Below are 23,803 nucleotides of genomic sequence, written 5' to 3'. Positions count from 1 at the left end.
GACAAATGAAGTAATATTCCAGTTAGCTCTCAAGATACATTATATGTAGCATTCATAATGTTATAGTTCTTCCAAAATTTCCTGATGAATTAGTTATCTTCACCATCTGTTTTCTGGGACATTCAAGTTACTTGAACGTGCCACAGAGGTAGGTAGGCCTTAAAATTCAATATTACTCCCTAATCCATTGGTTATATTAATGAAGTGGCAGTTTCAGAAGCTTTTATGTAGCACCTTCGTAGCTCAATCAATATAGATGAAGTCCTTTGGTTGGAAAAACCTGGGTTCGATTCCCGTCTTTGATGTGAGGAACCTTGATCCACTCTCCTTTGACTAAAGGTGAGTTAGCGGTCTCGTATGGAGGTAGAGGGTTTTTTCACATGGAAACTCAGGTTTTTTGTTCCTCAGAACAGGCAAACTGGCCCGTGAACACACACACACACATGGATTTACAGTCATAAATACATACTTCGTCCCTCACTAGGAGGACTCAACTAGTCCTAAGGGACAGTTGAGGAATGGTGGGGGGAACCCAGTATGAATAAATTAAAAAGCTTTTATTTTGTTTATGTTTACTAAACAATGTACATGGTTTCTGATTGCTTATACATACACTGCACAAATCACACTACTGAATGACTAAATAAATGTTAGTGATGTAATGATGCAGTACTGGCTACTCACAGGAATTAAGAATGACCAGTGGCACACCTAGGGATGGGGGCCAAGGAGTCCTAGCCCCCCCCCCCCCCCCCCCCAAAGAAAAAGGAAATAAACACTAGAAAATTTTCCAAAAATCTTTTCCTAATTAAAATTCTTTTTTTTTTTTATTTATGTTATGTCTTCTATTTCTATTCTACTTGTCACGTATTGGGGATCACTGGAGATGCTCAGTCATAGGTCGTATGCAGTTCATAGTATGTATTCGTAAATCATCTACTCAACTCAGCCCCCTCCTCCAACATTAGATCTTGAGTACTCGGGCCCCCCCTCCCAAGATTAAATCCTGAGTGCGCCACTGAGCATGACTGCCATAAAGAATGCTAAACAGGGTAGTGTTCAGTATCGTTAATTGCAATTAATGTTAAAATTGCAGTATAACAAAAGTTTATAGGTAATATAATAATATATAATTTATTGTTTACTATTTCATGTTACTCTGTTGTAAATGCAAAAACTGCATTCAGGTTATTCAGATTAGTGCTGCTGATACAATAGTTCTCAAAGTACCAAGTTACATGTTATTTTCATGTACATGTTTGCTGAGTGTCTTTGTTTTTTTTTAAAAAAAATCTTTATTTTCAATATTTTCAGTTTGGAATTATAGGTCTAGTGGAAGAAGAATGGCTCTGTACTTTATCGACAATTGATCGCTGTGAAGTCACATATTTGGATTTTGTTTCTGAAGGACGTAAACTTGCCAGGAACTTAAAAGAAAAGGTGGATTAAAAATTCATTACTGTGTTTTTTTCCTTTTCATGTGAATTATTTTATTGCTTTTTATTATTATTTTATTATTTTTTCTTTTCATGTAATTATTCTATTGCTTTGGAACTCAAAATATTATGATTATCATTATTTTATTTTCATTTTTTGGTAGAAAGAAAGGTATAAATATAACAATAACTTAAATAACAGGTGATATACTTAAGGGATTACTTTATTTTTTAATGGAAGTAGATACTCGTATCTTGTTTAGGAACCTTCATTAAATCTAACTTAAGAATAATAATTTTAAATTAAATAATTAAAGCAGTGCATGTTTACATTTCATGATCACCAGCTGTTGTTGCATAAATAGTGATGAACTATTAGTCTAAGAGAATGAATATAAAATGATTGGTTTTGCAAATAAAAACAAAATATATATATATATGTATATATATATATATATAGAGGGTGGCCATAAATTAACTTTCCCTCTTTGGAGGTATCTGTAGCTAAAACTAATACACGGAATGAGACCACATTTTATATTGAGACTTTCGAAAGCATGGGGAGATGATGTGACAAAAAGATTTAGTACTAAAAGTCGCGATAGGGGAAATTTTGGCACTGGCGGAGCCAAAAGCAGTCAAATATTTGCAGTAAATGCAGTTTAAAAGAATTATGCAAATTTTACTGTGCGTACGTGACAGCAGTGCCACCAATTCCACTTAAAAAGGTTCAGTACAGCGCCTTTTACGCTAGCATTTCAGTAATGAGAGGTTATCAGTCAGTTCTTTCCAACGGCATGGCCGCCTCGATCCCTGACATCACTCCATGTGACTTTTGGCTGTGGGAGTATTTGAAATCCGTTTTGTATGGTGGCATTCCAAACTTGAATGTTTTGAAGGAGAACATAAAACTGGCTGTTATGAACATCCAATCTGACTCCTTATGCTCAGCTGTAGAGCACGTTCCACACTGGATGCAGTTTGTTGTATGCAAGAAAGGTCAGCACATTGAAAATCATGTATGTGGTCCAGGGGACCCTGATTCTGATGAATAAAACATTATTTCCTGGGAGTTCAATCACTACATTTATTTCTGTGTCTCTCGCAAGTTGTTGTTTTAGTTTAATTATTATTATCATCATCATCATTGTAATGCACCACATATCCAGCTGGAATGAGTGACGCGGCTGTTGCTTACACTGTCAAAATGTTATTATTCCATTTTATCTGCCTTTAATGTAATTATCCACTTGTTTTTGGCTCTGCCAGCGCCAAAATCCCCTATCGGCAACTTTTGGTACTAAATCTTTTTTTTCGCGGAAATCATCACTCCATGCCTTCAAAAGTCTCAATATAAAATTTGGTCTCATTCTGTTAATTAGTTTTAGTTACAGATACCTCCAAAGAGGGAATGTTATTTTATGACCACCCTGTATATATATATTAGGGTTACCAAGTAATTTTATAAACTTAGTTATTTTACTCCTAATCCCAAGTAAGCAAATATATATATATATATATATATATATATATATATATATATATATATATATACTGTATTTTTCGATAGATAACGTGCACCTTCAACATTTTCATCACTCCTTTTGATGTATAGATAACATGCTTGTGCCAACTAGCGCAAGCACGTTATCTATTATCTATTGAGTTAGGAAGTACAGAGAGAGGACGGAGGAATTCTTTTAAAGCACATGCGTTGCTAGTAGCAGTGATCGTTTTTTTTTTCTTTTTCCGTACATCCTGTTTTAAAATATTTCGTAAAGTAAATCATTATTTGTTTATATTTTGTTATTAGATCTGAATTACCCATGGAAGACAGAAGTACTTTCGGAGAAAATCCTACACAGTGCAGTTCAAGCCTGAAGTGGTAGAAGTAGCAAAGGAAAAAGGGAATCTTGAAGCTGGTGAAAACTCCAACCCCTTGATCTTGCAGTAAATAAACCATTCAAAGACAATTTGCGGGCTAAGTGGGAAGACTGGATGATGAATGGCATCCATGAATATAACAAAACAGGGCAGATGAAAAGAACGTCATATAAAGATATAGTTATGTGGATTGTAGAAAGTTGGGCTGCTGTAAGTGAAAACTGTTTTAGAAATGGTTTCATTAAAGCACAAGGGAATGCAGTGATGTCCAGTGACAATGATTATGAAGCTTAAGAAATACCGTTAAATTGCGTTAAAAACGAAATTTTTAACGCAATTGATTCTTTCAATATTGAGTCTGATGAACAATTTTTTGGATTTGAATAGTGTAATGTTCAATAAATATTAAGTAATACTTCTACCTTAGTTTTGTTATTACATTTGATTTACCTCTCATACCTTTCAAATGTATACTGCATATGTTCATTTTTAACAAATTAAAAAACTTTTTTGTATAGATAACGTGCATGTTATCTATAGAAAAATACAGTATATATATATATATATATATATATATATATATTTATTAAGAACTTTGATGAGCACTAAAAATCACAGCCTCCCAAATTCTCAATGGAGGTAAACAGTCCTTCCTGTTTAGGATTGGATCTGTGAATTAAGCATTCAAATATCTAATAACCTTGCAGACAGAAATCTGTCTAATTTGAATAATGTGGTCCTAAGACTACTCTTCTTAAATAAGTTGAAGACAACAAATGCCATCTTGATGTTCTTCCTACATATGACTATAGACCTGCTTCTGTTGAAAGTTCAGAAAAAACCATTAGTACAGGGAATATGGTGGTTATCTGTATATAATAAAAGATTTAACATGTCTTTAATGAAAAGCAAAGAAGAAGTTATTTTTGAGCATAACAGAAGTTTATAATATTTTATAATATATATTGTCCCAGTCCTGAAAATACTTCAGGCACAAACTTTGTTTGCTTACACTTAGATAAAGGATTAAACCAAGTACAGGTAACCGCGTACAATGTGGTATTTATAAACATGGTTTTGATATAATGCAATCTACAAATTGAAGTAACCCTTGTTCAACGCGGTTTCGATAAAAACACGGTCTACAAATTGTAGTAACCCTTTATCTTTTCATATATTTTTCATCCCGTGAATTAAAAATCAATGCCTGCTGAAGGGTAAATACTCTTTAGCATGCATGTATGTCAATTGTTTACCACATAAAGTGTTTATTGTTGAAAATTGTCTTAGTTTTCTGCCAGGAAATCACATTAAAAATCATAAGTGTGTTAATCTCAAGCTGAGCACTTTATTTTCTGGTGAGTTACATACAATATGCAATGCTTATTTTTTATATAAATATTATTTATATAAGAATTTTATTTTTATAGTATTGGCCACTTAGAGGGCTTTTGCAATATGTGTTGTAATTTGCAACAACTATCTCTAATCCAGAGTATCTTAATATTAAGGTGTGACACCTTTTGGATACTCGTATATGAAAATATGACTTCTACATTACTTCAACCTTAGTATCACCTCTGGGTCTGGCTCACTATGATGAGACCTCAATGAAGGTTGAAACCGGTCTGGGTAGTGAGCAGTGGCGGCCGGTGAAAATTTTAAGTTGGGGGGGGGGGGGTGCTGCATATGCAAAATAAAAAAAAAAATTATTTTTTTCCTAATCAGTGACCAATTTATTAATAAATAAATTTACATATTAAAAAACTGCTTTATTAAAAATATTTCACTCTCACCACAAACAAACACCAATAATAAAAGTTTCGTATCTCAGAAATAACGTGTGCAAGCATATGATTTATCTGTAAGTGACACTGCCCAAACGAGCAGTGTCGGAATCACTTGTAACTTGCAATCACGAGCGCAAACGAGTATCGGTGAGTCTAGCTGCAATTGGCCGAACGTGATAATTCCGACCCTGCGTTAGATCGCAGTGCATTTGTTTCGTAATCTGAAGCGTTAATCGAACACTTCCAATTATTAACTATTCAGTCAATGTCAAAACATAAGCTGTAACCTTTAACATGTATTGCATTTATATAATGTTGTAAGCATTGTTGTTATTTATAAACACAAACAAAATTAAATTTTTTCCTTGGGGGGTGCTGCAGTGTCGCAGTACTTATGTACGAGCCACCACTGATAGTGAGCCTTCCCATAATGCATAGCATTATACACGTCTTCAAGGATATGTGCTTTACATTATGGGATACTAAGGCAAGTGATGTGAAGTCATTAGCTTCTGTATATGAGTTGCCCCAGTCCTGAAAATAGTCAAGGTGCAAACTTTGTTTGCTTACACTTGGATAAAGGATTAAACCAAGAATATAATTTCTTGGTATCTTTAATTTATAGTATAACCAAGTGGATAAACTTCCAAAAACTATCAAAGGGTTTCTGAAGGTCCAGGGAAGCCATAAATAAAGGCTTCAGACATTGACAGTTTTCAGAAAGGAAGGTAGAATGAACATAGATGTTGTCACCACAGCCATCCAATGGGACAAAGACTCTCTCTGCCAAACATCATGTTGAATATACTTTTGCAGTCTCTTGACTAACACCTTATGACAAAGTTGAAGGGGAAACAGGAGAAACTGTAATAGGCCTATAATCTGCAACTTTACTAGCAGTATCCTTCTTTGGGATAAATCTAGTTCGTAAATTAGGTGGAATAACGTCAATTGATAGGAAAATGTTCAGAAGATCTTGAAGGATCTGAACGGGCACATTTCCTTAAATGTGACACTGGAAAGTCATCAGGGCCAGAATCTGAATTACTAGAGGGTAAAGCTGAATTCAATTTCTTCATGCAAAAGGGAGAATAAATGGCTGATTCAGGGACAGATTCAAGCACACAAGACTCGTCTTGATCAGGTAAATGTGGTGTTCGAGTGGAGAAGACAGTACTCCAAAATTCCACAAAATCTTTGTGCTGTTCTTCGGAGGAAGGTGGAGATGCCCCATCTAGTTTAGTCTTTGCACACATCCTGCAATTCTTCTTATATAATGCTTGCATTTCTGCATTAGCCCTTTTTTTCAATCACCTACGTGAAGGCGGACTTTGAGGCTATGGATGTCTTGGTTGTCGAGGCTGCTGCTGCTCGGAAAATACATTTTGGAGATAATCCTGAAGTTTTCTAGTGATATCATGCCCATTAAGATGAGCATGAATAATGTATTTAAGAGTTGTATGATTATATTCTCCTAAAGGTTGTGGTTTAATGCTGATGCTAACTTGGAAATCAGAGCCACTGTTGCTAAATCTGGGTTGTTGAAAGTCAACTTGAAGTTGAGTAGGAATGGAAGGCAGGATGGGAGGTATGGAGATATTATCCATCCCTCCATTCCTAGAAAGTTCTGTAAGCTCATTAACAAGCTGTTTGTAACTTGCTAGTCTTTGATGACTTTTAATAGCATGAAAAGTACGATGAGGCAGCACATCAGCCAAAGTCTCATTTAAGTTCCTAACACCTGCCGTCACCAAACAAATTTCATGGGGAGCAAGAATATGCTCCTCCTCTGAACTCCAGTGCACTTTAATGCACTCAGTACAGATAGCAGTGTTCACCTGAACAGAATGTTTAGAAGAATGATGCACTCCAAGTCCAACAGCAGAAGTAAAGGCATGATTACACTCAGGGCAGATAAAATGATGAATTTCCAAAATCTTTCTGAAATAAGAATGACTTGTACCAGCAGAGAATAGTTGATTACAATTGTTGCAGGTACATCTACGGTGTTTAGAAACATTGAAGGGATGGGAGACAGGAAAGTCATCAAAAAGTTAATTCCCCTGCTACTGTCATCATTTGTATTCCTCCCGCCCTTTTTTTGCCCTTTCTGTCGTTGTATTTTTCCATTTCTATTTCCGTTACGATATCGTCTTCATTCAACCATGTTTCACTTGTTCCAATGATTTTGGGGTGAATAAACTCAATCAATGAAACCTTCATCTGATACTTCTGGCATTTGTAAACAAACAGCAGTTCATTTTTAGGTGTATAACGAGTCCTATCCAAGCCGCTTTTTGGTTGTGATTTCCCCACCACACCTGCCCAATCATCTTTATCACAACTTACCACATGTATCCGATCAGTCTCAACTTCCCCTCCCACATCACAATTTACTCCATCTTCATACACACCTTCACTTTCAACATCCACTCTCCCTATGCCATGTCCACCCAGTCTCCCCACGTTTGTCTGTTCCTCTTGCATTCCTGTTCTCTCTTCATCTCTCCCATCACAGTTTTCACTACTACTGCTTCCATTGCCAAACACTTCTGTCTGTTCAGTACCACACTCCTGATTTTCCCTTCATTTTTTTCTGCTGATCTCTTGCATGCATCACATACTGTACTTTCTTCCACACGAACATCCTATTAAAATTTTTCATCCAGATTAGTCTATGCCATCATAGTTTATTCATGGATGAATTAGTGATTTCAAATTTATCAACTTTTTCAATTATAGTAATTTCTTATATTTTCAAAAAAATTTATATTGAAAAATAGTCAATAAATATTAATAAAAAATTATTGGAACATAAAACATGACATAAAAACAACAAAATTTATTCTGCAGAAAAAATATATTAATTTTATTAATATAAATTATAAATGAACCAAATTTTTATTTGGTTCATTTATAATTTCAAAATTTTGAAAGATGAGGCAAACACATACATACATACATACATAACATAAACCATTTTGTTACTTAGTGTCCATTTTTTAAAAAAAAAAAAAATTAAAATGGGAACATAGAAAAGAAATCGTGTCTGTACTTCCCTATATGTGACTTAATTTTTCACAAATTAATCCATTAGTGGGATAAAAGTCCTCTCAGACTTGACACACTTGTTAAATGATCATTAGGCAATCAAAATCAATTTTTAAATATTTTCCTCTTATTTTTTTTCTTCTTGATAAAAATGCATTTCTTTTTTAATGACTTGCATTAGATCTGTAGTGAGTTTTTTTTTTTCTTTTTTTTTTTGTTCCTTATTATAAAGGCATTTCAACAAATCTCTCATTATCTTCATTATTTTGTATTTGTATATGTTATATATGCATTGCATCAATCCCTTGATTAATGTGCCTCCGATTAGTGCGTTTTGATTAGTACATTATTTTTTTTCTTTACCCAAATTCAATTAATGTGTCTATATACAAATTAAAAATAAATCTTACAGATTTTAAAAATTTTGTATTTATACATTTTTTTATGGCTAACTATTTTAAAAAATCATTTGCCAGGATGAAATAATTTAGTCACCGATTTAAAACATTTTACAAAGTTATTTTTAAATGGCATACTACACTATTTCCATGTACACTATGTTCCAAATTTACCGCCAAAATTTATGTCGCCGGCTAATTACATAGCATTTTGATGATCATATCTCATGCCCCCTTTACAAATGTTTTCCTTACTTTTTTTTTTTTTATTTTAAAGCGTTTTTCCAACCTTTCATCATGAGTAAAAGAATTAGTGACCAAAAAAAATGGAAGTGTGGAAATGATTTGAAAAGTAATCTCATTGGAAGAAAAACTTGAAATAATAAAGAGAGATGAACAAGGCGAGTCCAGAGCAAACACAAAAATGGGCGAATCAACTATACGAACAATTTTAAACAAAACAAATGCTGAATACAAAGAAAAAGGTAAGGCTGCTTCAAGTTCATCCTGCATACAGACCACTTGAAATCAAAGTATTATCATCATCATCATCATCATCAGATTCCTGACATGTACCCTCAAGGGGTGTACAGGATATGATAGTACTACATGAAAAATTTACGTCATTACTAACTTCCTATCTACAATTTTCCTCCAAATCAGTCTGTTACTTGTCAAGACTCCAACATTATCAGATCTTATATTTCTGTCGTCTAAGGCACTTTGTACCGTATCAGTCCACCTATATCTTGGTCTTCCTCTGGGTCGTTTTCTTGCCAACCTGGCAGAGAACAGTTGTTTTGCTAATCTTTCCTCGCCCATTCTGTTTAAGTGACCATAACACCTGAGATTAGCTCTGCTAATGCATTCCTGGATGCTGACAATGTCAAGTTCTTTCCTAATATCCTCGTTTTTTAATATGATATTGCCATCGATACCATCTGTTCACGCCTCTAATCTTTCTCAGGACTCTCATATCTGCGGTGTCTAGTCTTTGGTCAAGTGTTTTACTTCTGACCCAGCTCTCAGATACATAAGTTAAAACTGGTTTGAACACTGTCTTGTATACAGCTAATTTAGTGTTCCGGCTAATTTCTCTCTTATTCCATATGAATTTATTCAATTGACTTCCTACCATACCAGCTTTGTTGATTCTGTTGTCTATTTCCATATTTAATTTGCCATCTTCACTAAAAATTGTGCCTAAGTAGCTGAAATGTTTTACTTCTTCCACAGGTTCCCTGTTCAGAACGCAGTTGACATTTTCAACAATTCTACCTATTTTCATTGTCTTTGTCTTTTTAATGCTGACCTTCATACCATGTCTATTACAACAGTTATTCAATTTAGTCAGGGAATCTTGCAAACTTGTAGCAGATTTATTTAGAAGTATAGGGTGTCCCAAAATTCACGCAAGATTTAAATTTAGTGCCATTTGTGCGGTAAAGTGTTGCCAACGAGAAAAAAAAGACACCATGACGGCTGACCATTCAGGGTTATTAAAAATGGAGTGCTACACGAAAGAACAACGCATTTTCATTGTTGAGCAATATTTCAAAAATAATGAAGGTTTGGCAGCTACAGTTCGCAATTTTCGTACAAAATATGGTCGGAATAGTGATTTAACTTCCTCAACTGTGAAAAGATTAATTAAAAAATTCAAGGAAACTGGATCAATTAGTGATCTTATACACTCTGGTCGTCCTTCAACAAGTTGTTCAACAGAAAACATCGAAGCAGTTCGTGAGAGTGTTGCTGAGAGTCCAGGAACATCAATTCGGCACCGTGGTTTTGAATTGGGCATTTTAAGAAGCTCTCTACCGCGTATTCTCACGAAAGATTTGCATCTTTATGCTTACAAAGTTCAATTGACTCAAGAACTGAAGCCTACTTACCACACACAGTGAAGAGAGTTCTTTGAATGGATTATGGAACAACAACAAGTGGATGCTTATTTTTCGAACAAAATCATCTTCAGCGATGAGGCTCATTTTCATCTTGATGGCTTCGTTAATCGACAAAATTATCGCATTTGGGGTTCAGAAAATCCACGAGTGATTGTTGAGAAACAAATGCATCCACAACGTGTCACTGTTTGGTGCAGATTTTGGACTGGAGGCATCATCGGTCCATTCTTCTTCGAAAATGCGGCTAGTAAGGCAAAAATAGTTAATGGTGCTCGCTATCGCGACATGATAATCCAGTTTTTTGTGCCTAAATTGCAAGATATGGATGTGGTCGACATGTGGTTTCAACAAGACGGTGCCGCATTCCATACAGCCCGAGAAACAATTCAATTACTGCATGAGTCATTTCCTGGTTGTGTAATTTTCCATTTTGGTGATCCGAATTGGCTGCTCATATCATGTGACTTAACACTGGACTTTTTTCTTTGGGGTTTTTTGAAGTCTAAGGTTTATGCCAACAAGCCCACGACCACCCATGCCTTGAAGGAGGAAATTGAGCACTGTATCAACGAAATTCAGCCACATTTATACAAAACAGTCACGGAAAATTTCGACAAAAGAGTGTGTATGTGCCAGCAAAGCCGTGGAGGCCATTTACCCGATATGCTATTCCATGCATAACCCTATACTGTATACTTTATGAATCAATAAGAAATTACAATTTTTAATTAAAAACCTCTGTTTTCTATCAAAATTACTTCTTGCGTGAATTTTGGGACACCCTATATAACATCATCCGCAGAAAGCAAAGAGCTGACATTAACATCTTCAATTGTGATATCATGTTTAATACCACTTTCCTTCATAATGTGATCCATATAGATAATGAATTACAGAGGGGATAATGTACATCCTTGTCTCACACCAGATTTAACATTAAACCATCTTCCTGTACTTCAATTCTAACTGCTGACTTACAACTCAAATAAAGACTAAGTATTGCTTGATATAATGCCCCATTGACACCATATAACTGTAGTGTATTGAATAACTTCTCTCTTGGCACCTTGTCATATGCCTTTTCCAGATCGACAAAACTTAAATACGGATCTTTGTTATATTCACATGCTTTCTCAACTAATTGTTGTAAAGTGAAGATCTGATCCTGACAACCTCTATTTGGCCTGAATCCAGCTTGTTCTTCACCCAGCTTTTCTTCCACAATTCTTCTCAACCGTTTCTCAAATATACTTGCATAGATCTTGCCAGGAACACTCAGTAGGGAAATACCTCTGTAATTCTCACATTCAGTTTTATTTCCCTTTTTATATATGGATACTATTAGAGGTCTACTCCAATCATCGGGAATTCTTCCCTCTGTCCAAGACTTCTGAACTATGCAGTGCAACCACTGTAACACTTTTATACCACCATATTTCAGCATTTCTGGTCGAATATCTACTCCTGCTGCATTTCTGCATTTCAAGCCTTTGATGGCTTTTTCTACTTCAAGTATGGATATGTATTCCTGACTGTATGCCTGTTGAGTGTTTTTTACCACTGTGCTATCACTGCTTGTTTCATTTAACAATTTTTCGAAGTAATTACTCCATACTTCAAGGATATCTTTTTCTCCAATTTTCATGTCACCTTTATCATCTCTAACTCTTTTACAACACTCTTTTCTCCATTTCTAAGCTTCTTCAACAACCTCCAGAATATCTTACCGCCTGCTTGATATTTATTTTTTATGTTCTTGCCAAAGTCCTCCCATGACTTTTGTTTAGCTAGTTTTACACAGTTTTTCGCTTTCTTACATTTGTCTCTGTATTCTCTAAGAGCACAAGCTGACTTATTTGCCAGGAACTTTTGATATGCTTTCTTCTTTTCCTTCACTCCCTCTTTAACTTCCTGTGTACACCATGGAGTTCTAATTTTTCTATCCTTGCAGACAACCTCACCACATGTCTCTCTCTCTGGCTGAATCAGTCAGGGTTTTCGTCAAGGCTTGCTACTGAATCTCCAAGGTTTGGTTCCTGTTCTCAAATTCTTTCGTTTTTTTTCTTGAATAATATTTGTGTATTTTAGTCTACAGTTCACATCTGAGAGCTCCTCAACTTTTATTCGCTTTAAAACTTTCTTACATGTTATTCTTTTCAATATGAAATTCAATTTTATCCTGTTCAAGACAAAATAGTGATTGCTTTCAATTTCAAATCCTCTGTACACTTTGGGGTCCTGCACCAGGGAGAAAACATCACTATCAACAATAACATAGTCAATGAGACTTTTCTTATTCCTTGCCTCTTCTCTCCATGTGAATTTGTGCACATTTGTATGTTGGAACATGGTGTTAGTAATAACCAGTCCATGTCCTGAGCAGAAATTCAACAGGTATTTGCCATTATTATTAGCTTTGCTCTTTTCTCCAAATTTTTCCAAAATATTTTTGTATGTCTGACAATCATTTTCTACTCTGCTATTTAGATCCCCAACAAGGACCAACTTTTCCTTTTTCATTGTGTCTGTTGCTTTCTCTAAAGCCTTGAAAAATTCACCCACTTCTACCTTAGTAGAACCTTCTGTGGGACCATAGGCACAAATACGTTTCATTGTCCAATTTCCCATTCTGATATTTGCCCACATCATCTACTTGAGACTACCTGCCATTCAAGAAGATAAGCCTTGTATTTTGTGTTGAATACAAACCTACTCTTTATTTTCCTTGATTGTCACATCCTGAGTATAACATTTTGTATTTATTGCTCAGAAAGATCTCACCGGTTTTGGTCTTTTTTGTTTCAGTCACCCCTGTTATGTCGATCTGGTACTTATCTAATTCTTCAGCTAGCTCTATTTCTCTGCCATTCAGGCTTCTTATGTTGATAGTACTGATCTTTAACTCTGATGATGTTGAGTTGTAGTGTGCTTTCAGATTATAATGACTGATTTAGAGAGACCTCTTTCTACATGGATCAAAGATTGTAATCAAAAACAGATCCCACTAAGCACTGACCTTATTAAACTGAAAGCATTGTCTTTTTGCAACCTTGAAAGAAGGGCTATCAATGATGGAAAAAGAAGAAGAATTCCAATCTAGTGCTGGGTGGTTTGAGCGGTTCAGAAAGAGAAATAGCCTACGGAATGTTCTAATTACAGGCAAAGCTGCAAGTGCAGATAAGGAGGTGGCCACAAATTATCCAGAGATTTTGAAGATAATTGTGGAAGAAGGGGAGTATTTGTGACTAATAAATATTTAATGTAGATGAAACTGGCCTTTTTTTGGAAGCGAATGTCTTCCAAGACTTTTCTGGCCAAATTAGATAAATCTCAGCCTGGTTATAAAGTTGCAAAGTCGAATGAAATTACTGCTAGCAATATGCGAGCCATTTGGCAGCACATTCTTCCACGTTTGTGCAAATAATTTTAGAGGCTTTTGAAATGAATCCAAGTTAATTAAATCTCATTCTGAGAAAAACGGAGTGATTCCAACCTGCTAAATATAGATGCACAGCAGGAAGATCCTGAAGAATATGAAGAAAATTTAATACTGACAAGCCCAGAGAGAGAGAGATTTCACAGAAACAATTTGAAAATATGTTTCATACAATTGAAGTTTTTAAGCAGCGATGCTTAGAGGCTGACCGTGATGAAGAGAGGCAGTAAAATTTGCAGAAGTAGTAGAAGAGGCAGTAGGGCCATACCGTCTGTTGTATAAAAAAAAAAAAGAAAAAACAGAATGCCAGCCCAACTACATTAGCTCAGTTCTAGTTAAGAAGGAGATATAATTTTATATTCTGAATATGTTTTATTGTCTTTCAGCTTCATGGTTTTCCTTTAACTAAGGCCCTGAAATGTACCCTAATTCTTTTATAAAAAAATAAATAACGATCATCAAAGAAATTTGAGGAACGAATTGTACTTTTTCCCATCGATTATTATATTCAATTAGCCTGTCTTCGATTAATGCACCTGTTTTAAAGAATGCATTAGGCGCATTAATCGAGTGATTGCTGTATATTTAATAAATATACAAACATTGGAAGTTTTTTTAAAAAAAATATTTTTCTCTTATTTTTTTTCTTGAAAAAATGTCTGTTTCTTTTTAATGACGTGAAATTATAAAGTTATAATTAAATATATAATTATAATAATTATAAAATTATAAAATATATGATTATATTTACCAAAGGGGTACTCATCCTGTGCTATCATACATGCTATTACAGCTGAAAAAGGTTCATAAGTTGTTTTGTTAAAATACTTTGCAATTTGTGATTGAGAATTCAAATTAGTCTTAATGTCAATAATTTCAGCTGAAGGTGCTATGTGTCATCAGTTTTTTCTTTTCCTTTATTAAATAGTTCTTTCATCAAGTGATGACATTGTTAAAACTGCAAGGAGGTGCTGTACTTCATAAAATTCACACACTCTGCTAGCGGCAGCTGTTGAGAACCTTCTTGTGTGACTGCTTTATGTACACTGAAGATTTAATGTGGGATCATGACTGAACGCCTCTGTCAGAATCCTTCGCCACTGCAATGACACTTGCACGTTGAAAGGCAACACTAGCCGGAGTTGCTTTTGTACTGTTATAGTGCGATCACTGGTGATGAGGCCACTAGAATGGAAGCATTAAGGCAGTCATTGAGACTATATCACTTCTGCTTTCTATGCCGCACTATTCAGGTGTGACATGCAGGCACCAAATAGTTTGCAGACGACCCAGATACTGATCTGGGCATCATACTCAGATGAGCAGCAACCATGCTGTGGTTTACTGAGATTCATCCTCTGATAAGTTAATTTTGTGCGGGCTTTTAAGATGGTTACTTAGTTATCTCCTTGCTGCTTACACTTTCTTACATCTCATACATTTAAAATAATACCACAGTGAATTAAAAAAAAAAAAAAAAAAAAAAACCTTTATTAAATAGTTCTTTCATCAAATTTTAAGTCTCATAAAATATTCTGATTCTAACCTTTGACTTTTCACTATTTGGCACAATATGTGAACAACTGACACTGTTAACTGCTATATGAATGATCAATCAATACACAGAATCATGAAATATAATTTTATTGTAACATACAGTGTTAAAATATATGACTACTTCTGATGGACTTGAACAAGAGTTTCCATCAAAACCAAATGCTTGTGTGCAGGGGAGGGGGGGGGATTGTTCATTTCAAGATGTGAAAACCAATAATTAAGGAAAATTCTATATTTATTTGGTACATTTAAACTAACCAATAATAATAAAAAAAAAAGCACCTGTATATATTGGTAGCTTCGTACTGGTATGAAAATGATCTATAGTTAAAAACATCTACCTCCAAAAGACATCATACTTCAGCTGCAAGCAAAGCAGTTTAATTGTATTATCAACAGCATATAGAGCCAATGCATTGGCTCTATATGCTGTGATTACTCCAACTCCAGTAAGAGTTGGAGTAATCACAGGATTTAGTTTAATAAGAGACAACTGAAATTTATGACCCTCAATAGTGAAATTCATCCTTCCTTCACAGTCACAATGCTGCACAGACCCAACCAAAGCATCATCATCATCATTATCAAATTCCAGACATGTACCCCCAAGGGGGTGATAGTACTATATGACGAACTTACATCAGGCTTCTTATGTTGATAGTACCGATCTTGAACTCGGGTGATGTTGAGTTGGAGTGTGTTTCAGGGTTTGTTCCAGTAGTCGACTTTTTGCTGTTCACTCTGGTTTCCTGGTAAAAAAAAAAAAAAACGGGCCTTGTTTAACCAGGTGGTGCCCCAGCTGGCATGAAATTCTGTCATGTTGTACCATCATTTTACTTGTGGTTTAAGCCAGTAAGAATACAATTTGGTCGCTAAATCCCAATTACCAGCCCATCCTCATCCATTCAGTATCCAGGTAGATACCTAGCAGGGTGCACCATGAGAAGGTGAGGATTGGGCATTAGGTCAGAACCCCTGGTTGGTTTTCTGCATTCCTTTAAAGGCTATGTGGAGGTCTTCTCTCAGTTATACAGCTTTGACCCTTAAGCATCCCCCAAACCAAAGTAAAGTAGTACTAAATTAAGTGCAATGGCCTAACAACCTGTTTCAAAGTAATTGATAAGGGAAATTTATTCATTTATGTACATTTATGTAATGCAAATTTTCAAAAACAAATATTGTTTTTTATCTTCTTTTTTTATGACTTTTATGTTTTTCTTCTTTTTTAAATTAATGTTACTTTGGGATTTTGTATACTATTAAAATGGTTTACACTGCTTTTTTGCACATTTACTGACATACATATTTAACAATTTTTAAAAATATGCTTTCCAGATGCCAAAGGGATTTGTTATAAGGATCAGGCTAGTTCCTCTCTCTGATATGAAACTCATGCATGCAGCATGAATATGTTAACTTTATGAGTCATAAGTACTACTGAGTTAAATTAACCACTAAATTGAGGTAATAATGCAAGTAGCCAGACTGTGTATCAAGCATGTGGCTAAACAGCCACAAGATTGATGAGTTTTTGAGCAGTTTTTTCAAACAAGGAACTATATTTTACAAAATTAATCAAATAAAGTGCATTGGTTCCATGTAGTTTGTGGATTAAATGGTGGAGATGGAGAATTGTAAAGTGGAGTATCACTTAATAATAATAATAAAATTATTGCAACATGCATTAAAAATGTTCAGAATTTACTGGTAAATTTTAAGGGATTTTTGAGCCATTTATTGGTAAATCAGTTTATTTATGTTGCAAGCTCTAGTATGAACAGGGAAATATATACACAAATAACCATATAACAACTCATGGAAATAGTCTATTAAATGAAAGTGAGTCAAGTTACTGTGTTTTTGTATCAGACGATAAATGTCAGATGGTTCATGAGTCCTGAATGTAGTTGGAAGTGGATGTCTAAGTTGGTGTTCCAGCCACCTCAGCTGACTTTACTGAATTGTTTCTAGGTATTTGCCAGCTTTCTTCAATGATAACAGCATTAACAATGTCATCTTGCCATGCGTATTGTTGTATTATTGAATGCACACTGTTCCAAAGCTAAAAACCTGCTCTTTGAGTAGTGATGCTCCTTGTCTGGGAACCATTATATAAATAATCTTGACTGATGTTTTTTGCACTAACGAATTTTGGTATTTGTGGTGCTGAGATTGGATTTCCAGATATTAGTTAGGCTTTTATGGAATTAAAGAGTTTTGTGCTTTCTTTTCAGTGTCGATGTAAGAACCAAAGTACTGGAAATCATTTACTACAATAGTGTAGTCATTTAGCCTAATATTTCCTACTATTCTGTTTTTCAGGACTTTAATTTTACTGCTGTTAAAGATACCAAGCAATTTTAAACTTGGTTTTACTCCATTTTTCCCAAGTAAGCAAACAGACAAAAATGTCAAGTTTGTGCCTGCAAGTGATGCAAGACAAGCTGATCCTACAGGTAGTGCAAGACCAGGGAAACTCGTGGTAGACGTGGAACAAGCTCCGATCACTAATCTTAATATTTTCCCTTAATGCCAAAACACACTCCAATAAGGGGATGTATGATGTTTTGTATTAAAGGCAAGGGGCCACTACCCAGACTGGTTTCGACCTTTATTGAGGTCTCATCAGTGGGAGCTAGGCTAGAAATATCAATATCAAGATTTAGTAATACAGAGCTTGTAAGTATTTTACCAAAACAAGTTACCATAAGGTGTTCTAACCTTATTAAATAAAAATCTCAGGAGGAGATCTAAATGTAGAAAGTATTTTTACCTTGAGTATAATTATGTTAAAGATACCAAGCAATTTTAAACTTGGTTTTACTCCATTTTTCCCAAGTAAGCAAACAGACAAAAATGTCAAGTTTGCGCCTGCAAGTGATGCAAGACAAGCTGATCCTACAGGTAGTGCAAGACCAGGGCAACTCGTGGTAGACGTGGAACAAGCTCCGATCACTAATCTTAATATTTTCCCTTAATGCTAAAACACATCTCCAATAAGGGGATGTATGATGTTTTGTATTAAAGGCAAGGGGCCACTACCCAGACCGGTTTCGACCTTTATTGAGGTCTCATCAGTGGGAGCTAGGCTAGAAATATCAATATCAAGATTTAGTAATACAGAGCTTGTAAGTATTTTACGAAAACAAGTTACCAGATAACTCCCTTCCACATTGTCTATTTCCATATTTAATTTACCTTCTTCACTAAAAATTGTGCCTAGTAAACTGAAATGTTTTACTTCTTCTATAGGTTCTCCATTCACAATGCAGTTGTTATTTTCAATGTTTCTACCTGTTTTCATTGTCTTTGTCTTGTTATTGCATACCTTCATACTATATCTTTTACAACAGTTATTCAATTTAGTCAGGGAATCTTGTAGACTCTTGTATTGGATTTATTTAAAAGTATAATAACATCTGCATAAAGTAAAGAGCTGAGATTGACATTTCCAATTTTGATATCAGGTTTAATACCACTTTCCTTCATAATGTGATCCATATAGATAATGAATAACAGAGGGGATAAGGTACATCCTTGTCTGACACCAGATTTAACATTAAACAATCTTCTTGTACTTCCTTCATTACTAACTGCTGATTTACAACTCAAATAAAGACAAAGTACTGCTTGATATAATGCCCTATTGATACCATATAACTGTAGCATTTTGAATAGCTTCTCTCTTGGAACCTTGTCATGTGCCTTTTGCAGATCTACAAAACTTAAATAGAGTTCCCATGATTTCTCATCTATGTGTCGTAAAGTGAAAATCTGATCCTGACAGCCTCTATTTGGCCTGAAATGCAGCTTGTTCTTCACCAAGCTTTCCTTCCACAATCGTTCTCAACCATACTTAAATAATTGGCATAAATCTTACCAGGAATACTCAATAGGGAAATAGCTCTGTAATTTTCACATTCAGTTTTATTTCCCTTTTTATATATGGATACTATGAGAGCTCTACTGCAATCACCTGGCATTTGTCTCTCTCTCTCTCTCTCTCTCTCTGTCCAGACCTTCTGAACTATGCAATGCAGTGCAGTCACTGCAAGACTTTTATACCTCCATACTTAAGCATTTCTGGTCAAATATCATCTCTCCTGCTGCTGTTGAGTGTTTTTTACCACTATACTATCACTGCTTGTTTCATTCAGCAATTTTTTGAATTAAATTACTCCATACTTCAAAGATATCTTTTTCTCCAGTTTTCACATTTTTATCATCTCTAATTCCTTTTACTGCACTCTTTCCTCCATTTCTGAGCTTCTTCAACAACCTCTAGAATATCTTGCCACTTTCTTGATATTTATTTTCTATGTTCTTACCAATTTCCTACTTACCAAAGTCTTTCCATGGGTTTTGTTTAACTACCTTTACACAGTATTTAGCTTTCCTACATTTGTGTCTGTATTCTCTAATAGCACAAGCTGACTTATTTCCCTGGAACTTTCGATATGCTTCATTCTGTTCAAACTGTTTCATTTTTTTTTGCTTGAATAATTTTTGTGTATTTTATTCTGCACTTCACATCTGAGAGCTGCTCAATTTTTATTCGCTTTAAAACTTTCTTACATGTTATTCTTTTCAATATGAAATTCAATTTTATTCTGTTCAAGACTGGTGATCAATTCCAATTTCAAATCCTCTGTACACTCTGGTGTCCTGCACCAGTGAGAAAACATCGTTATCAACAATGACATAGTGAGACTTTTCTTATTCCTTGCCTCTTCTCTCCATGTAAATTTGTGCACATTTTTATGTTGGAACATTGTGTTAGTAATAACCAGTGCATGTCATGAGCAGATATCCAACAGGTATTTGCTCTTTTCTCCAAATTTTCCCAAAATATTTTTGTATGTTTGACAGTCATTTCCTACTCCAATATTTTGATCTCCAACAAGGACCAACTTTTCATTTTCAATGTGTCATTTGCTTTCTCTAAAGCCTCAAAAAATTTCTTCACTTCTACCTTAGTAGAATCTTCTGTGGGACTATAAGTATGAATAAGTCTCATTGTCCAGTTTTCCCATTCTGATATTTTCCCACATCACTCTACTTGAGACTGCCTGCCATTCAAGAAGATTAGCCTCATATTTAGTGTTGAATACTATGGCTACTCCTTCTTTTCCTTGATTGTCATTGCCTGAATATAACATTTTGTATTTATTGCTCAGAAAGATCTCACTAGTTTTTGTCTTGTTTGTTTCAGTCACCCCTATTATGTCGATCTGGTACTTATCCAATTCCTCAGCTAGCTCCATTTCTTTGCCATTTAGGCTTCTTGTGTAGATAGTACTGATCTATTTTATTTTTCGTTTTTAAATAATGTCCATTTCACTATGCAATTCTAGCATTTGAATAATTTTTTTCTTGTCACCTTGCCAGATGATTTTTTCAGATGTAGAAATCTTAATTATTGATCCTTGTTATATCTCATAATGTAGGCTTCTGTGGTAAAAGAACATAATGCTTTTTGCTGCCAGTATTTTTTGCACATGGTACAACAAGAAAGGCACCAACAACACAATAGGTACTATGAATGCCACAGAATACGAAGAAAAAGTTCAGATTCTGCTTAATAATGAAGGTACCTATACTAAATTAACTATGATCTGATGTGTCATCATTACAAAGACCAATGATATGGTCAAAAACAACCTCCTATGAACTGGCCTGAATACAAAGGAAATATTCAAATTCTGCTTAATAATGAAAGTAGATTCATTATCAACTTATATCAAGAAAACCCCCATTTACACAGCACATGCATGCATTCCACTGTTGTTCTTATTTACCAATAGTGTAGATTACAAGCATGTATCAGTCAATTAATTTTTTATTTTATTCACTTTTATCTTGCGATGATGTGAAACACAGGAATTTCAATGAACTTGTTGAATATGTTAATAAATAATTTAACTACCAGTTGTTGCACATGTCAAAAGTATTGGCAACTCATTTACTTTAGAACCTTGGTATATTTCCATGATTTTTCTAGTATTTGTATTTAAGTGAAAATCTGATCCTGACATGATCCCAGTTTGTTTTCTTCTCAAAGTTTTCCATCCCAGTTTTCTTATGTTCTTTTCAAGTATGCTACTTAAATTTGAAACAGTAGGGAAATTCCTCTGAAATTGTATTATTTCTCTTTTTATAGATTGGTGCTATATGTGAGAACAACATTGTCAATTATTCAGAATTTGACTTTCACTTTGTTTTCTGAACATGCAGTGCAACCATGTAAAACTTTTATATCTCCATATTTGATCTTTTCTTGTTGAATATCATCTACACCAACTGCCTTTTCACATTTCAGGTTTTGATGACTTTTTCTATTTCAAGTATTATTATTATTAAGAGAGACCTCCAAGAAGTCACAGACTCATCAAGGGAGGCCACATACTTATTCTTGAATTCATTCACACTGCTTGCACTCACAACATCCAATGGCAATCCATTCCAATCACGCACCACCCTTTGAGAGAAAAATCTAGCCCTCACCTCTTCTTAGCAGCCTTTATTTTCAGCTTCCAAGGATGCCATCTCGTCCTTTCCCCACCTTAATAAATAGAAACATTCCATCAATTGAAATCCTGTATGATCCTTTCAGAAGTTTGTAAGTCTCAATCATATCTCCCCCTCTTTCCCCTTTTTTGCCAATGTCTGCAGTCTACAAATTCTCAATCTGTCTTCATAATCAGTATTCCACAATCCTGATATCATTTTTAACATTCTTATTTGTACTCTCTCCAATATATCAGAATCACAACGGAAACCAGGAGACCAGACCTGCACAATAGTCCAAGTGAGGTCTTATCAAGGCCTTGTAAAGAGGAAAAATAACATTCTTATCTTTACTTGTGAACATTCATTTCAGCATAGCAATTATCTTTTGAGTTGTATTTGCAATCTTTGCCACATGGCCCTTGAACTTCAACTTCCTATCAATTAATACTTGAAGATCCCTAGCCCCATCAGTTTCTTCTAGCTTAATCCCACCAATATAATACGACATTGGGTATCTAATCATGCCGATATCAATGACATTACATTTACTGACATTGAACTGACACCCATTTTCCTGTGCCCATAATTCCAGATTCTTCAAGTACTGCATATCAACAGTATTCCTGATTACCCTACCTATCTTTGCATCATCAGCAAATAGCTGTATGTTGCTTGTCAAATCCTTTCCAATATCATTAATGTACAGATTGAATAACAGTGGGCCAAACACTGATCCTTGTAGTACACCACTGGTTATTATTATTATTTTTTTATTAATCTTTGTACTGGTTATGGGCAGTACTACCCTTACATAACATCCAGACATCTCCTCCAGACTTGATAGGTCTAAGCCTTTACAAGTATTTTACCCTATGCCTGTTCTAGTTATCATTGTAGTCATTCTCTGCTGGCAATGCCATGCCACCAGTGTGCCCTGTAGGGCCCTCAATAGAAGAACTTATGCTCCATACACCATGTAAAGAGATGGTGGTGCTGGTAAACCTCAGAGTTGCCCCATGCTCCTCCCATATCTTACTAACTAGATCTTGGTTATTCTTATAATAGTTTCCTTATTATTATGGCTATAGGCTAGTGGGTGCCCTGTTCCCACCACCTGAGCATCAACTACCCAAACGTCACCTTCTCTTTTAATCACTAAGTCTGGCTTATGCAAACCTGTAGAGATCCTATAATGTGGTTCCACCGCGGTCTCCCAACCTTTGTTCTGAAAGTGATTGTTTAGAATGGAAACCATGGTGTCACGCCTCTGCATGCGGCCCCCCCCCCCCATGGGTGCGGAAGCAACACTGAGCTATATGAGACAATGTCTCACTGTAGTGGCAGCCAGCCCTACAGATTGAGTTGTCACTACCCCCATTGAGCTGTGTGGACTCGAGTGGGTAGGGCATTGATCCTTGTCCTGATAAGGGCAATATACTCGAACCCAAGGAGGAGTCTGGTGCCATCCCTTACCCAATCATGCTGGGGAGGCACCAGATATGACTCTTTTAAAGGAGCACCATTCTACAGAACAGTGCAGCAGAGATGTCCATCTCTTGTGTTCTGCAGGTGCTGACTAAATTAAGGTACCTTGATAATGGGACCAGCCATTAGCCCACCTACAGTCTTGTATTAACAGGCTACAGAAAGTCTCTCTGCAGATAGGGGAAGAAGATAGTTCTAACTTCGTTATTCTGGACAGCCACAGGCGTGAGATCAGCCATCCAAGTGATGGAACCCTGAGTCTGCCGTTCTTCACTCTCGTGTGGAAATATGCAGTAGGGGTGTCAGGTGGCGGTTGGAGCCATGATCTTACAGTTGAATGGATAGCACA

At 35.4% G+C, this 23,803-nt stretch overlaps 1 protein-coding gene across 1 annotated transcript in view; it reads left to right on the top strand.

Moving 5' to 3' along the window:
- LOC150110169 (uncharacterized) overlaps positions 1–23,803 on the top strand; it is a 321,469-nt gene that overhangs the window by 137,373 nt on the left and 160,293 nt on the right. Inside the window, exon 5 of the mRNA XM_090391567.1 lies at positions 1,315–1,440. Coding sequence (XP_090247693.1) covers positions 1,315–1,440 — 126 coding nt within the window. The remainder of the gene's footprint in view (positions 1–1,314; positions 1,441–23,803) is intronic.

Source organism: Typopeltis vanoorti, chromosome 1 (assembly GCF_054136105.1).
Source record: "Typopeltis vanoorti isolate ZY-2024b chromosome 1, IOZ_Tvanoo_1.0, whole genome shotgun sequence".
NCBI classification, from domain to species: Eukaryota; Metazoa; Arthropoda; class Arachnida; order Uropygi; family Thelyphonidae; genus Typopeltis; species Typopeltis vanoorti.
The sequence above is the reverse complement of the archived record's forward strand: the minus strand, read 5'-3'. Positions and strand labels throughout refer to the sequence as shown.